At 43.7% G+C, this 15,508-nt stretch overlaps 2 protein-coding genes across 2 annotated transcripts in view; both read left to right on the top strand.

Annotated features, from left to right (window-relative positions):
• LOC120053289 (protein-methionine sulfoxide oxidase mical2b-like) overlaps positions 1–15,508 on the top strand; it is an 81,750-nt gene that overhangs the window by 57,136 nt on the left and 9,106 nt on the right. The window contains exons 17-23 of the mRNA XM_039000425.1: positions 5,843–6,094; positions 6,357–6,696; positions 8,225–8,227; positions 11,263–11,359; positions 11,465–11,535; positions 14,078–14,184; positions 14,318–15,098. Coding sequence (XP_038856353.1) covers positions 5,843–6,094; positions 6,357–6,696; positions 8,225–8,227; positions 11,263–11,359; positions 11,465–11,535; positions 14,078–14,184; positions 14,318–15,098 — 1,651 coding nt within the window. The remainder of the gene's footprint in view (positions 1–5,842; positions 6,095–6,356; positions 6,697–8,224; positions 8,228–11,262; positions 11,360–11,464; positions 11,536–14,077; positions 14,185–14,317; positions 15,099–15,508) is intronic.
• LOC120054125 (F-actin-monooxygenase MICAL2-like) lies at positions 6,099–8,450 on the top strand. The gene is made up of 2 exons (XM_039001534.1): positions 6,099–6,228; positions 6,357–8,450. The coding sequence occupies exons 1-2, from the start codon at positions 6,121–6,123 to the stop codon at positions 6,708–6,710; spliced, it is 462 nt and encodes a 153-aa protein (XP_038857462.1). The 5' UTR covers positions 6,099–6,120; the 3' UTR covers positions 6,711–8,450.

The raw sequence follows: 15,508 nt of genomic DNA, 5'->3' as shown, positions 1-15,508 counted from the left end.
GTAGAAAATGTGCTCTCTCGTCAAGACACTGTTATTCAGAGGAGCTAGCCAACAATCACTTCGAACTGAAGCTGGGAAGATAGCAAACTAGCTGCACTTCATTTCGTTTGACCTGTTTTCTATTGATAGCATCATTTTTATTGATATATATATACGAAGAACTGACTCGTGATTTCGACTGGCTGAGAAAAGCAGACAGCAAGGTTTATACAAATCTGTTAAAGTAAATGTGAGTTAAAACATTTAATGCTTTTTATAGTGGAGATCACATTTTTGAAATGACCTGTCTGGGCTGAAGAGACGGTGGATTGCTCAGTCAGATGGAACAGAGTAAATAGGCATTTTAGTGTCATAGATTTAGCCAGTGGTAACTTGTGGAATAGACACCGGCTGGAATGCGGTTTTAACCAATCAGCATTCAGGATCAGACCCATTACACTTTATGCAATGGGTGGATGACGGCAGGGTGTGGTTTTGAATGGAACTACAGAAACAAATCATTCTGGACTACTTTATAATTTTTTCTTCTCCTATTCCTCTTGCTCGTCCTTCCCTTCCTGCCTTATCTCGTGTCTGCTGCTCTGTCAGTCTGATTTGAACTCAGACTCTGATTCAAGCCGTCCTTCATCTCCTTCTCTGGATATGATGGCGAACCGTCGCTTCGCTAAGCCCAAGGAACAGCCCCCTCCTTCGCCTCCACCCCCACGCCCCAAGTGGCAGGTACAGTCACGTCAATCTGGTGTGTGTTGAGACCATGAAGGGTCAGCCGCTGCATCGTAAACTCAATAAATCCCCCCCCCCCCCCCCCCCCCTAACATAGAGCCTATGTTAACATAATATTCAATAGTCTTCTAGACCAAGAGTCATTGAAAAGACACCCCTTTTACGCCACCCTGGAGGTTTGCCCTCTACTGGTTGGAGGTCCGTGCTGCTTTACACATTGCTTTGTGTGTGTATATCTGCTTTCAGCCGTCTATCTATATGCGACTCTTAGAAGAGCCTGCAGCCGTGGCGCAACCGACTCCCCTTCACGTTCCAACAAGGTCCTGGAGTCCTCCTCATGATGATCAAACACAGGCCTCTCCGCGCGCAGACTTGGTGCAGCAGAGAGTGTGGATTCCACACACCGAAACCCCAGATGACGTAGATTACCCAGAACAACCTTCTCCTGACCCCACAAGGATGGGCCAGCGCCTAGAGAAGCTGGAGCAAAAGATGAGCCAGGTGACAATGAGCCTCCATTATATCTGTCTGGACATACCATGTTAGTCCCATTCACAGCTATGCCTTCTGCACTCTCACAGTAAAACATTTTTTTTTGCGTGGAAATAGATTTTTATGCCCATTCAAAATAGTAAATCCACATCTGCCTTATCCACAAAAGTCTAGCAGACAGCACAACTCGGCAACAAAAACAGAATTGTTCAAAAGATACAAAATTGCCATACCCCACATCAGCTTTACTATGGATTATGTTTGCTGTTCAGTATTTATTTGCCTACTTCTTGCCGTTTCTGACTTTCACACTTGCTTTTCTTTCCTTTCCTTGTTGCTGTCCTAAAGAAAAAATTGCAAACCGTAACTACCGGGGAATTTAACAGGAAGAGTATAAAGGAGAGGGCTGTGCTTCTGCGTTCTATGTTTCCTGAGTCCGAGACTCCTCTAGTGAAAGAGTATAAGGTGAAAGTGTAGCACCACCCCTCGCCTGCCTGCCTGCCTGTCTAACCCCATCTAAGGAAATGAGGCACAGTATGTTTGACCCTGTACACAAGTTCTGTTTGACCGTCTCAGACTGTTTAGAAGGATACAATGTCACCAGTCAAACCTACTCACATTTTACTGAGAGTGGAGCATGTTTTTGAAGGCTGGTAACAGCTTGGTAATCCATTTTAAATCCATTTGTTGGCAGAGGTTGTTTTCTTGCAGCATGTCTTGTTTCCATGGTGTTACAGTTCTGAGAATTCCAGGTCAGGTGACTTCTCTCTGCATGATGAAAGTGGTCCGTGATGATACTAATGAGTGAACATTCATATCTTCACTAGAAAAGATATGTCAGTTTGTGCTGTTGAATTTTTCTCTGACCAATTGTTCCTCTCCTACTTATATTCAGCTTGCATCGCCTCAGTATTTTTGGGGTGGGATGTGAAGAGCTAGATATTTTGGAGATTTCATTTCTGATATGAACCCTTTTTCTACAGACGGATCGATCTGCCTTTGTTCCTAAAATCACTTCAATACACCCTGTCCCTGAACCATCTGCCCTTTCTTGCTTCTCTTCTCTTACCCCAACATCTCCTGTGCATCATTACAAGGTAAAAACGACTGCCGCTAGCAGTGCCTTGTTGTGGTCCTGACCAGCCCAAACCTAAAAAATAGCAGCTCACTCTGACAATGTTTTTTATGGTTTTAGTGCAATGGAAGTGCTGCATCAAGTAGACTCATTCAAACGCCAATCGAATGTCCTGTGAGTTGTCAAGCTAAACCCTTCAAGCCTGACATGTCTGCCGAACAGGCACCAGTAATTTGAAATGCATTTGAAGTATAAGAATAGAAGAAAGACTCAACTCGGTCAACTCACTCAGCCATGTTGTTATTGGTTTTAGTGCAACGGGAATGCTTCGTAAAGTAGACTCCTTCAAAAGTCAATTGATCGATTCGAAAGCTGTCATTCTGAACCCTTCAAGCCTGACAAACAGGTTTCAGTAAAAAAAAAAAACTAATTTGTAAGAAAGAGGGGAAAAAAGACTTAAATCATAAAAAATACAGTGAGCTGACTTAAGTGCAATGGGAGGGCTGGATCAAGTATTCAAAAGCCAATCAATCGATTTGAGAGTTACGAAGCTGGCCCTTTAAAGTCCACCGAACAGGTATCAGTAAAAATCTCCCTCTACAGTTGACATGAGAGAACAGAAGACACTGTTGTCAGCTCACTCTGACCATCCTTTTATTTAGCTTTTAGTGCAATGGGAATGCTGAGTGTCTAGTAGAATAATTAGATCGGAGCGTTATCGAGCTGAACCCTTAAAGTCTGCCCAACAGGTATCAGTAAAAATGTGAAATGGAAAAAAAAGAAGCTTCTTAGAGTGTACATATGTTAAATCAGCTCACTCTTACCATGTTTTTGTTGGTTTTAGTGCACTGGGAGTGCTGCACCAAGCGTAATGATTAAAAAAACAATTGATCAATCTGAAAGCTGTCCTGCTGAGCCCTCTAAGCCTGCCAAACAGGTAGGAGTAACAACTTCACTGTCTGCATGATTTCTGCATCTCCTCTCATGTCTGAGTAGAAATATGTCTTTGTTTTCCTTCATCTACACTATTCTGATCCTTACTTTTTCTGTTTCCCTCTTCCTCTCTTTTTCCCCCCCCTTTAATATCTCTGTCTTTGTGCTGCTCCCTCCCTCTACCTCTGTGACTGGGTTCTGTTAGAGGACAGTTGGGAAGGTCTCTTCTCACATAGGTGCTAGGGCTGAAACTCTAGCCGTCCTTTATGAAACTGACCACAGGCCTAATGCCTTGCCGGTAAGCACAGTGTGACTAACGATTATGCTTGTGCCAACACAGCCCAGTGGGAATATACATCACAAGACACACACACAAAAAAGTGGGCTCTATATCTATTACCACCCCAAGCTTCAGGAGTTTTGGTAACCTTCTTAACAACAATCAAGTCATGTCTACTGCTTCAGGATACTACATCTGTTATTAGTAGGAAAGATGATGCTGTTCACTGTAAACTGTAAAACATTCTGACCTGACTCTTACTGAGACTTCTCCAGTCATGAGCTATGGTGTTTTGTGTAAAGGGCCTTCAGGGGCCACAGCAGTAGTAACTCCATGCACTCATATGGGTGCCTGTTCACAGTGTTTGGCCCCACTTCAGGTCTTCAGGTCTAGAGCAGTGAACAGCATTTTGCTTTACCTCACTATACAGGCAAAGCAAAAGCGAAATGCAATCTTGTGTAGAGCTTTGTGAAACCAATCTATTTGACTAGTTAGTTCTCTGCTATTGTCCCGTGAATTGTTGATTCATCATCTCTGTTGTTGATTCATTATCATCTCTCACTGGGCTGGAGAAATGCCCTACTAATATGACACATTAGGAAATAAGTTCCCATTCCATGTTGTATTATTCAGCCACAGTTGCACTAGTTCCATCTCACTGCCTGCCTTAACATCCACGTTATGGTTAGGTGTTGAGACTTGTTAGGTGGTCACACCACCACTTAATATTGTACACTGTTAGAAGAAAGGGTGCTATATAAACTCAGCCAAAAAATAAACGTCCTCTCACTGTCAACTGCGTTTATTTTCAGCAAACTTAACATGTGTAAATATTTGTATGAACATAAGATTCAACAACTGAAACATAAACTGAGCAAGTTCCACAGACATATGACTAACAGAAATGGAATAATGTGTCCCTGAACAAAGGGAGGTCAAAATCAAAAGTAACAGTCAGTATATGGTGTGGCCACCAGCTGCATTAAGTACTGCAGTGCCTCTCCTCCTCATGGACTGCACCAGCTTTGCCAGTTCTTGCTGTGAGATGTTACCCCACTTTTCCACCAAGGCACCTGCAAGTTCCCGGACATTTCTGGGGGGAATGGCCCTAGCCCTCACCCTCTGATCCAACAGGTCTCAGACGTGCTCAATGGGATTGAGATCCGAGCTCTTCGCTGGCCATGGCAGAACACTGACATTCCTGTCTTGCAGGAAGTCACACACAGAACGTGCAGCATGGCTGGTGGCATTGTCATGCTGGAGGATCATGTCAGAATGAGCCTGCAGGAAGGGTACCACATGAGGGAGGAGGATGTCTTCCCTGTAACGCACAGCGGTGAGATTGCCTGCAATGACAACAAGCTTAGAGCCGATGATGTTGTGACACACCACCCCAGACCATGACTGACCCTCCAAATCGATCCCGCTCCAGAGTACAGGCCTCGGTGTAACGCTCATTCTTTCGACGATAAACGCAAATCCGAACGTTGCTCCTGGAGGGGGAAAAAGTGCTCAGTGCAGTCCTGTCTGGTCCAGCGATGGTGGGTTTGTGCCCATAGGCGACATTGTTGCCGGTGATGTCTGTTGAGGACCTGCCTTACAACAGACCTACAAGCCCTCAGTCCAGCCTCTCTCAGCCTATTGCGGACAGTCTGAGCACTGATGGAGGGATTGTGCGTTCCTGGTGTAACTCGGGCAGTTGTTGTTGCCATCCTGTACCTGTCCCGCAGTTTTGATGTTCGGATGTACCAATCCTGTTCAGGTGTTCTGCCACTGTGAGGATGATCAGTTGTCCGTCCTGTCTCCCTGTAGCACTGTCTTAGGCGTCTCACAGTACGGACATTGCAATTTATTGCCCTGGCCACATCTGCAGTCCTCATGCCTCCTTGCAGCATGCCTAAGGCACGTTCACGCAGGGACCATGGGCATCTTTCTTTTGGTGTGTTTCAGAGTTAGTAGAAAGGCCTCTTTAGTGTCCTAAGTTTTCATAAACTGTGACCTTAATTGCCTACCATCTGTAAGCTGTTAACGACCGTTCCACATGTGTTCATGAATTGTTTATGGGTCATTGAACAAGCGTGGGGAAACGGTGTTTAAACCCTTTACAATGAAGATCTGGGAAGTTAATTTGGATTTTTACGAATTATCTTTGAAAGACAGGAACCTGAAAAAGGGACATTTCTTTTTTTTGCTGAGTTTAGAACCAACAATGCTCAATGACTCACTTTATGGCCCTCAACCATCCTCATTGTTAGCAGTAGACGACTACGGTAACAGCTTGCCTATTACAGTGTTCTCACTGTATCACTAACCGGCTGCTGTTGTCTGTCTCCTGACAGTGTATCGTGCGGAAGGAGGTCCCTCAGAACCTGGGAGGCAGTGACACGTGTCACTTCTGCTCCAAGCGTGTGTACGTGATGGAGCGACTCAGCGCTGATGGCCACTTCTTCCACAGGGAGTGTTTCCGCTGTGACGTCTGCAGCTCCACACTACGCCTGGGAGGACACGCCTACGACTCCCAACACGGCATGATGCTGACACACCCAGACACCAGCCACTCTCCCACCTGGGGACAGAAGCTGTTTGTGAATTAATTTGATCTTTAGTGTCAGCCGGCATGTGTTTTTACAGTGTTTTTTGTGTTTCAGGCAAGTTTTACTGCAAGCCTCATTATTCTCAGCGTCGGTCCAGCCTACAAACTTCAAGCAAGTTCTTGAGGAGAACGGTAAATAGCTTTCAGTAATAGCAAAACATAAACACAGCCATTTTTACTTATGAGGTATTCATGTTATTTAAAAAAATGTTTAATGTGTTTTACATGGTCTGATTTCAATTGTATGTTGTGTCTATCAGACGCAGGAGGACCAGGGACGTCTGACGTCTTCGCCAGACCGGAGTGACCCCTACTCGGCCACGGACAGCCTGCAGAGCCAGCCCTCAGGTACCCTGAGTTCCTTCCTTAGGAGAAGCCTGCGTTGGCCGCTGCACGCGGGCCGGGCAGTGTGTGGGACGCCCTGCCAGCTGGCCCGCTGGGTGCATGGGGCGGTTGGCCAGGCAGGGCTCCACCTCATAGACCACTCAGAGGACTACGGCTTCCTGTACGAGCTGCTGAGTCTGGGCATGCCCCTACTGAGCATACTGCACGAGCTCCTGGGCCAGATGTACATGGAGGCTGAGCAGCCTCAGCCTCACGGTCTACTGCACTAAGCTCAGCAGCGCCTAGGTCTCAGGCTCACCTAGAGGGGGCAGAGCCTGGTGCCGCTGGGCCTCTGGGTCTCATGGACTTAATGATGCACTTGTACTGTACTCGCTGCTATAGCACAGGCACTTGCTTCACAGTCTGTACAATGCTCTATGCAGACTGGTTCAATTTCAAAAGTCTTATTTGTTCTTCCATGACTTTGATTTGACGCCGAGAAACACATCTGTTTGTTCATCAAAGTATTATTGCTACACATGGTCCTTAGCATTTGAGGTCATGTATCCTTTCAATTGCTTTAAACCTTTTATTTCAGTGTTCCCATGCTTATGTTTGGGTTCAACTTTTATTTTTAGCTCCTAAGTAATCCAAAAAAGGATCCACTAAAAGCACTTTAGTTGACTTGGAGGTTCTGCTAAGGCCTGTGTGTAGTGCCTGGTGTGCTTGTGATGTGGGAAGTTAGAGAACGAAGTCCTGCTATGCTTCTTGAACTGCACTGCTATATTGCACATGTGCAATGGAAATGCCAAACAGTATTTATTTTCTGACAATAGCTTTTTTTTATGTAATTAAGATGATTCTGGAGACTATTTTGTTGGAATTTTTTTATGTGTACATTTTTTTGTTTTAGAACAGCTTTCACACAGTATTATTTTTGATTTGTCTAGGCCGTTTAATGGAACACACATTTGATTTTAGATGTGTCTGTTTGAAAAACGGATTCTTATTGTTGTAAAATATTAGTTAAGTGGGGTAGAAACAAAGATGTCGGGAAAGACCGAGAGATTTCAAATTTTTACTTCCTACACCAGGTATTGTAGCAAATTCTGCCCAAAATATATTTATATTTAGTTATAGTTTTTCTGCTTTTGTTGCTGGTATCACAAGCCTTGGATTTAATGCACATTTCTGCACATATTCTAAGATGTGAATTATCACAAATGTTTGTGCTGAAGTGTTGTAGATGTTCAATCAATAGCTTGTTCCGGTAGTATTACTTATTTTTCTGCTAATTATCTGTTATGGTACAGTGATGCAACAAAGCTTTTATTTAATTTGTGATTCTAAGTACTTGTGTGTCTTATGTTTTCCCTTCCATATATCCCCATTTTCATTCCTCCATTCTTTCTTTCACTTCATATGTAGCCTGTTTCACGTTTCCAATGCTGCATTCTCTGATTGGCTGAATTGTGGCTGCAGGAAGGTGATGGTCTGCTTGGGTCACGTGATCAATAGTGTTGCTTTGCATTAGCTGCCTTCATAGCTCTTAACCACACATGTACTATTCATGTTGAGAACTAGGCATGGGTCCTGTGTATGACAACGAGTTAATTTAGTTGGCCACACATTGTTTGTTAATTGACGCATGTTTCGAAAGCCTTCCATTCCTCCAAGCTAACCCACATGCTCAAGGTCCGCATGCCTCTACGTTTTTGGCATGCAGTTTTTTCAACCCATCTGATACATGATAACCTCCATGTCTCTACTTCTCTGTATGTCCCCTTGTGATTCTCTGTTGCAGAAGGTGCTTACCTCTCAGAAACCTTCTCAAAGGCTCTCTCATGTTCCTCCTAATACACAAAGCTGAGTTCATTGCGCTTGAGAGGATCCTATTTTTTGGGGGGGGGGGGCAAAATTCTGCATGTCAGCTCCAGAATATTTTGTTGTACATTTTAGTTGTTTAAGAATTTGTCTGCTACCTTGTATTTTTCCATAGTGAATAAACGGGTTGCTTAATTTATGCTATTTAAAGCTGTAAGTATAAATAAATTGATTTGATTACAGAAGTTACTTGCTTCCTCTTTTTTTTTTTTTTTTTTTTGCAAAATTTACCAGCTATTATCCATGGCTTAAGCTGTTAAAAATGTGCTGTTTATGGTTTTCATATAGCATTTCATGGTTGATCCATTACATTTATAACATTCTCACAGCTTTCAAATTAATAGCAGAATTAACTATTTAAATATGAAAGACTTTGGAAAAAAAAGGCATTTAAAAGAAAAAGAAAAAAAGAAGCTTTTTTTGCACCAGCAGCCTCACATTAATAACCCTGTTAAAAGCATAACCTCTGTTCACAAAAAGAACTTGTCATTTGTTGACTGGCACATTCCCATGCACTTAACCACATCTGATATATTTTTTTAATCCAAATAGCACAGTCACTTACTGTCACAACAACAACTGATAGATTAGACCTAATACAAAAGCGTCTCAACTATGAACTGAAATCAAATAATAGTAATAGACCATTGCACGTATCCTTTCACTTTATGGCTTTGTCTTTAGAGTCTTTCATCTTTCCTGCTGGGTCAACTCTGGGTCAAATCTGGTCTGCATTATAAGAATTCTCGCAGAGTTCATTTGCAAGTGGTGCTTTTCTGTTATTCTGCAATGGAATCCTAACATAAATCTGACAATGTTTGGGGAATTACCATATAGGTTAATTAGGCTATCGTTCATGTATGTGTGTTGAAGCTGTGTTGCCTCGATAATCACACACGCACACACACGCACACTTCCACAATATACTACACAACCTAACCAATCCTTTCAGTTGATTCCGATACTGAGCATGCCCCATATATTTACGTATATATCTAGGTCATGTTTGTGTAGGTTTTTTTCTTTTCTTTATGGTTAGCAAATGTAATTAAACTAATTGGAGGAACTTCTCAAAAGAATGTATAAAACAATGTCAACATTGCTTCAGTTTGGTTCTGTAAGTAATCACTAGCTGAATGTTCCCTGTAATGTTTCATGTCACATGGTTGGTGTTAAATGTTTTAACATTATGCTTTTCCAAAGTCTCAGTTTATACCTGTATATACAGGTGACTTCCAAAATAAAGGAAACACCAACATAGTGTCTTAATAGGGCGTTGGGACACGACGAGGCAGAACCGCTTCAATGCACCTTGGCATAGAGTTCCAGACACTTGTAGAATCTATCGGATGGATGTGACATCATTCTTCCTTCATAAAATTCCATTATTTGGTGTTTTGATGTTGGTGGAAAATGCTGTCTCAGAATCTCCAGAATCTCAATTGAGTTGGGATCTGGTGGCAGACGCCCATGACATATGGTTGACATTGTTTTCATGCTCATCAAACCATTCAGTGACCACTCATGCCCTGTGGATCGGGGCATTGTCCTTCCTAGGGGATCATAGCCATGGTAGCCAAAATAATGGTTCTGACTAGGTGGAATACAGCTACGACCGGAAATGACTTTTGTAGCAGGTTAGGAGAACTTACACAATAGGTTAGGAGAATTAACGTAGCATGTTAGGATAATGAGGTTAAAGTTAGCTAAAGTGCTCTCCTAACCTGCTACGAAAAGTAAATTCCGGTCGTAGCTGTACTCCATCTAGTCATAATGCCCAGCATTTTTATACATGACCCTAAGCATGATGGAATGTTACCACACCTGTGTGGAAGCACCTGCTTTTAATATACTTTATCCCTCATTTACTCAAGTGTTTCCATTATTTTGGGAGTTACCTGTATAAAATGTGTAGATGAGACTGTTCACTGCATGCTGACTCATTGCTTAAGTATACTCAGTGTATATTTGCATAAGGCCAGAGGAGGTGTGGTATATGGCCAATATACCACGGCTAAGGGCTGATCTTATGCACGACGCAACACGCAATGAAGTGTTGCGTCGCAATGCAGTGTCTGGACACAGCCCTTAGCCGTGGTATATTGGCCATATACTATAAACGCCCGTGGTGCCTTATTTCTATTATAAACTGGTTGCCAATGTAATTAGAGTAGTAATAATATATGTTTTGCTGTCAGCTAATCAGCATTCAGGGTTCAGACCACCCAGTTTATAATAAACATTAGGAACATCTTCCTAATATTGAGAACAGCCTCAATTCGTCGGGGCATGAACTCTACAAGGTGTCAAGTGTTCCACAGGGATGCTGGCCCATGTTGACTCCAATGCTTCCCACAGTTGTCAAGTTGGTTGGATGTCCTTTGGTTGGTGGACCAGTCTTGATACACACAGAAAACTGTTGAGCGTTAAAAACCCAGCAGCGTTGCAGTTCTTGACACAAACCAGTGTGCCTGGCACTTTCTACCATACCCTGTTCAAAGGCACTTAAATATGTTGTCTTGCTCATTCACCCTCTGAATGGCACACATACACAATCCATGTCTCAAGGCTTAAAAATCCTTCATTAACCTCTCCTCCCATTCGTCTCAATTTATTTGAAGTGGATTTAACAAGTTAAATCAATAAGAGATCATAGACGGACAAGGTGAATCCAGGTGAAAGCTATGTCATGGAAAGAGCAGGTGTCCTTAATGTTTTATATACTCAGTGTATAAAGTAAGGTCAAATGTGTGTTACCATAGCAATAATGCAACCTGGGACTGTGTACTAGGCAGTTGGAAAAGAGCCAGATGTAATTACACGTAGTAAGAGTAGTAGCGTTCCAAAAAAGCTTAGTCACCAAAGCTATCCTTGTTTGTTTATAGTAAACTTAGTGTCATAAATAGCTATACTAAATCTGGCAGAATGTATAACCTAATAAGATGGGTATGTTTTCAGGGTACACAGGCCTGTTGAATGGACTGTACACCCGCATGGTGCCTGAGGTGGCAGAGGAGGAGGCCGTGGACCTGGACATGCCTGACTCCAACAGGACGTGAGTCCACTAGTACAGCACAATGCTCAGAATGTGTCCTTGTTCACAATCCAAATGGATAGTTGCCATTTGCTCGTTGTGTCTGTTGTCTGTGACCATTTGCAGTGCCGACTCGAAGAAACAGGACAACTCGAATACTTCTCTCCAAGCACAAGATTCTGCACAAGAGAAGAAAGGTGTGCAGGTCTCCCTGACATTCACCACCATGAGAAACACATCGGCCTTCTGATTTTTCCCTAGCTACAGCGATCGCTCTTTCCCTATTCTCCCCGTCCACAGCCTTGGCCTTGTAGCAGCGTAACTTCTCTCCCAGGATCATTACAGACATCAGTCTGGATGTCGGGAGCATGTAGGAAATGATTCCATCCGTTTAGTGATATAACCCTGGTCCTGTGGGATATAGACATTGTTTATTATGCTCTGAGTGAGTTAGAAGCAGCACACCATGCTATGTTTCCCCAAGTGTGAGACTCCCACTCCTCCAGTTAAGGCGCTGAAATCTGGGTATAGCAGACAAAGCCATTCTCCCTTATTAATTGAATAGTTGTCTTGGTATGGGGAGCCCTGAGCACTGTGAATGGCCGGAACTTTCTGTTCGGCTGCACGGATAGGGCTGTCTGTTGGCTGTCTATAGACCACATCTGTTCTGTTCTCCATGCTACGTTGGCTGGGCTCAGTTTTAGGTTTGTGACGTCACCCCATGGCTGAATTGGAGGAAGTCTGGAACGAGATCTCCTCATTGGCTTAGTTCACATGTACATTCAGAACTATACTGTAGCATCGTTTATCATTGTTGTGTGACAGACATCCAGTTCAAATGTGTTGGCCCAGATCAGAACTGTATTGTTACTTATTACGTATTCTCTCCCTCTCCTACCCACACCTGTAGAACCTTCCGGTTCCAATTCATCTCTCCTGTCTGGGAACAGCCGATGGAAGAGGAAGATCCGCGCTAGTGAGTAGACTATCTGCTGTTGACAATCTGACATGATCCTTATACATTATCTGGCCTATCCATCACCTCCTGTCCTTATCCTACAGGCATCATTTCACCCCTTCTTATGCCCTACTGTGGCTTTACTAGCTCTGTGATGTTTGTGCTTTGTAGAAGTGTTGTAAAGAGCTGTTGCAGTTAGGGGCCTACGGTGCGTACTTCATGCCTTTTTAAGAATCCCAATGGGTCATTGACCTTCAACTCTCTCGCTGTCAATGCAGTAGTAAGCTATACTTCTAGCGGGCTATCCCTGGAGTTTGTATATACCAACTCATCATCTATTTATGGAGTTAGACCTGAAGGACTGTAAAGCCCCATGGTTAAATAGAGCAAGATAGTGGAGATTAAAATCCAATCGGACCACAAATGACTTTCTACTGATGGATATAAGGTTTATCGTCTTTAAGCTGGTTACATGCAAGAAAAACATTTTTAAAGTTAAAGTGAGAAGGCCTGAGCGTCAGAGCTGTTCTCTCCACACTAGAGGGAGCTGCTGATCTCTGGGCAAAAGAGATGTTCGTTTTTTTATATTTTAATATTAGTTTTTATCTGGAGTTGTCAACAATTGAATAGGATTAGATTAGTGTTTAGAAAAAGGTAATTTTTCGGGATTAACAACATAAATGTGCTCTCTTGCTGATGAAACGCAATAATTCTGGTTTCTTCAACTCTTTTGAACCATAAGGGTTTTGCATACATTATTAGAACATTTCCCACATGATTGGTCATTCATGCGTGATGACCCTAATGTTATGCACAATGACAATACAGGTTTATTTAGCATATGCATGTTAATGTGAATGCATCCGAGTTGTGTGTTAAGTCTGACCTACAGCACTGTGTTGCTGTATGAGCTCTGATGAATGTATGTTATCTATACTGAACAAAAATATAAACACAACATGTAAAGTGTTGGTCTCAGGTTTCATGAGCTGAAATTAAAGATCCCAGAAATGTTCCATGCGCACAAAAAGCTTATTTCTCTCAAGTTCTGTTTACATCCCTGTTAGTGAGCATTTCTCCTTTGCCAAGATAATCCATCCACCTGACAGGTGTGGCATATCAAGAAGTTGATTAAACAGCATGATCATTACACAGGTGCACCTTGTGCTGGGGACAATAAAATGCCACTCTAAAATGTGCAGTTTTGTCACACAACACAATGCCACAGATGTCTCAAGTTTTGAGGGAGGGTACAATTGGCATGCTGACTGCAGGAATTGGCAACAGCTCTAGTGGACGAGGTTTGAATGTTAATTTCTCTACCATAAGCCGCCTCCAACGTTGTTTTAGAGAATTTGGCAGCACTTCCAACTGGCCTCACAAACCGCAAACGACGTGTAACCACGCCAGCCCAGGGCCTCCACATCCGGCTTCTTCATCTGCGGGATCGTCTGAGACCAGCCAGTCAGACAGCTGATGAAGCTGAGGAGTATTTCTGTCTGTAATAAAGCCCTTTTGTGGAGAAAAGATCATTCTGATTGGCTGTGCCTGGCTCCCCAGTGGGTGGGCCTGACTCCCAAGTGGCTGGGTCTATGCCCTCCCAGGCCCACCCATTGCTGCGCCCCTTCCCAGTCATGTGAAATCCATAGATTAGGGCCGAATGAATTTATTTCAATTGACTGATTTCCTTAAAATGAACTGTAACTCAGTAAAATCGTTGAAATTGTTACATGCTGCGTTTTATATTTTTGTTCAGTATATGTTGTACTCTACTCCGTTAGCTCTCCCTCTCATCCTGGTGAGGCACTTCTCGCATGAAAACGCTACAGAAAAAGAGGAGCCCATCATTGAAGAGGCCAACTTTGATTTCAACGTGATTGAACCACCAGTAAAACACAAAATTCATACAGATACTCAACAATTTCCTATGTTATAGAAACATTTCACATATAAACCTTATTGCAATTGAGCAATAAAACAATACCTTGGTACTGAGCAATAAAACAATACTTTTTCAGCAGGTCTCCCATGATGGTCCTAAACTACCTCCAGATTCTCCGAATCAGAATCCATCGATGGGTAAAGAAGCGCCTCCTGTCACCAAAGTGCCACAGCTGGAGGAAGCAGTCGGCCCAAAGAAGAGGCTGACCCTGTCCCTGTCTGAGAAACAGAAGCTCCTAGACTGGAACCTGGTTACTCCAGAAGAGGCCCGAAGCCCTGGAGGAGGAGACCCATCCAAACACTCCAAACCTGGGGACCAGATCCTCCAGAAGGACCCATTGCCTCAGGTAGACCCAGAGGCAGAGCCAGTCCCAGCTCAGCCCCAGCCGACAACGTCCATGTTCCAGATTTGGGCAAATGTCTTCAGAAGATCTTTTGGAGTACCAGGGACAACCACAGACTCCAACACAGTTGTCACCAGGAGGAACAACAACGGGCCCACCAAGCCCAGGCCTCTGTCTGACGGCGCCTTCAGCTTTTACTCCCTGTTTGGGGCTACTGCCCAAAGCCAGGAGACCGAGCCAGTGGGAGTGGGTCAGAAGAGCCAGCCGACCCCACACCCATGCAAGGCCTCCATGGGTGATAGACCCGCAGACCTGCCCACGCTACTGGACCAGGTGTCCCTAGGCAGCAACAAGTCCGTGGGATCCTTCACCACAGACGACATGGCCTCACTGCCGCCCAGGAAGCTCAACTTCTTCTCCTACCTTAGGCTGAAGAAGAGAGAGGGGCCGGAGAGCGTGGGAGCGGGGGTTCTGGAGAAGGACATCACGACCATCCTGTCCAACATCAGGAACAAAGGTCAGGGGTCAGGAGGATGTGATGAGCATTATGATATGCTTCTACTCCTTTGCCGTCCGTGGCTACTAAATGCTACAATGCTATAATGAAATGCTATAAATTAGATTACAATAGTAGCCTATACTTGGTGTTTTAATGTCGATGGGTTTGGATTTCTGAGCTTTAACTATTATTAATCATTAGTTATAATAGAGACATGAGGGGTGCCATAGCCGAGGGTTTACACTAGGAGTTATCTGTAGGAGGAAGGGTTATGGTGGGTGCAGTTAAGCTTGGGAGGAGCTGAGTGCAGGGAAAACGGTCACATGTGGCAGTACTGATAAGGGGAGAGCGCCATGGATAAGGGGGTCGAGGTCACGTTAAGGGAAATGGAACCGTTCATTGCCCATATCACTTAGTTTCCTGCCTAG

This window comes from Salvelinus namaycush, chromosome 9 (genome assembly GCF_016432855.1).
Source record: "Salvelinus namaycush isolate Seneca chromosome 9, SaNama_1.0, whole genome shotgun sequence".
Classification (NCBI taxonomy): domain Eukaryota; kingdom Metazoa; phylum Chordata; class Actinopteri; order Salmoniformes; family Salmonidae; genus Salvelinus; species Salvelinus namaycush.
This window is presented reverse-complemented; position numbering and strand designations above follow the sequence as displayed.

Bases quoted from the DNA above. Each gene is read 5' to 3' on its own strand.
- LOC120054125 (XM_039001534.1), top strand. From the start codon at position 6,121: ATGTGTTTTTACAGTGTTTTTTGTGTTTCAGGCAAGTTTTACTGCAAG. The intron at 6,229-6,356 runs GTAAATAGCTTT...TGTGTCTATCAG, and splicing joins GCAAGTTCTTGAGGAGAACG to ACGCAGGAGGACCAGGGACG.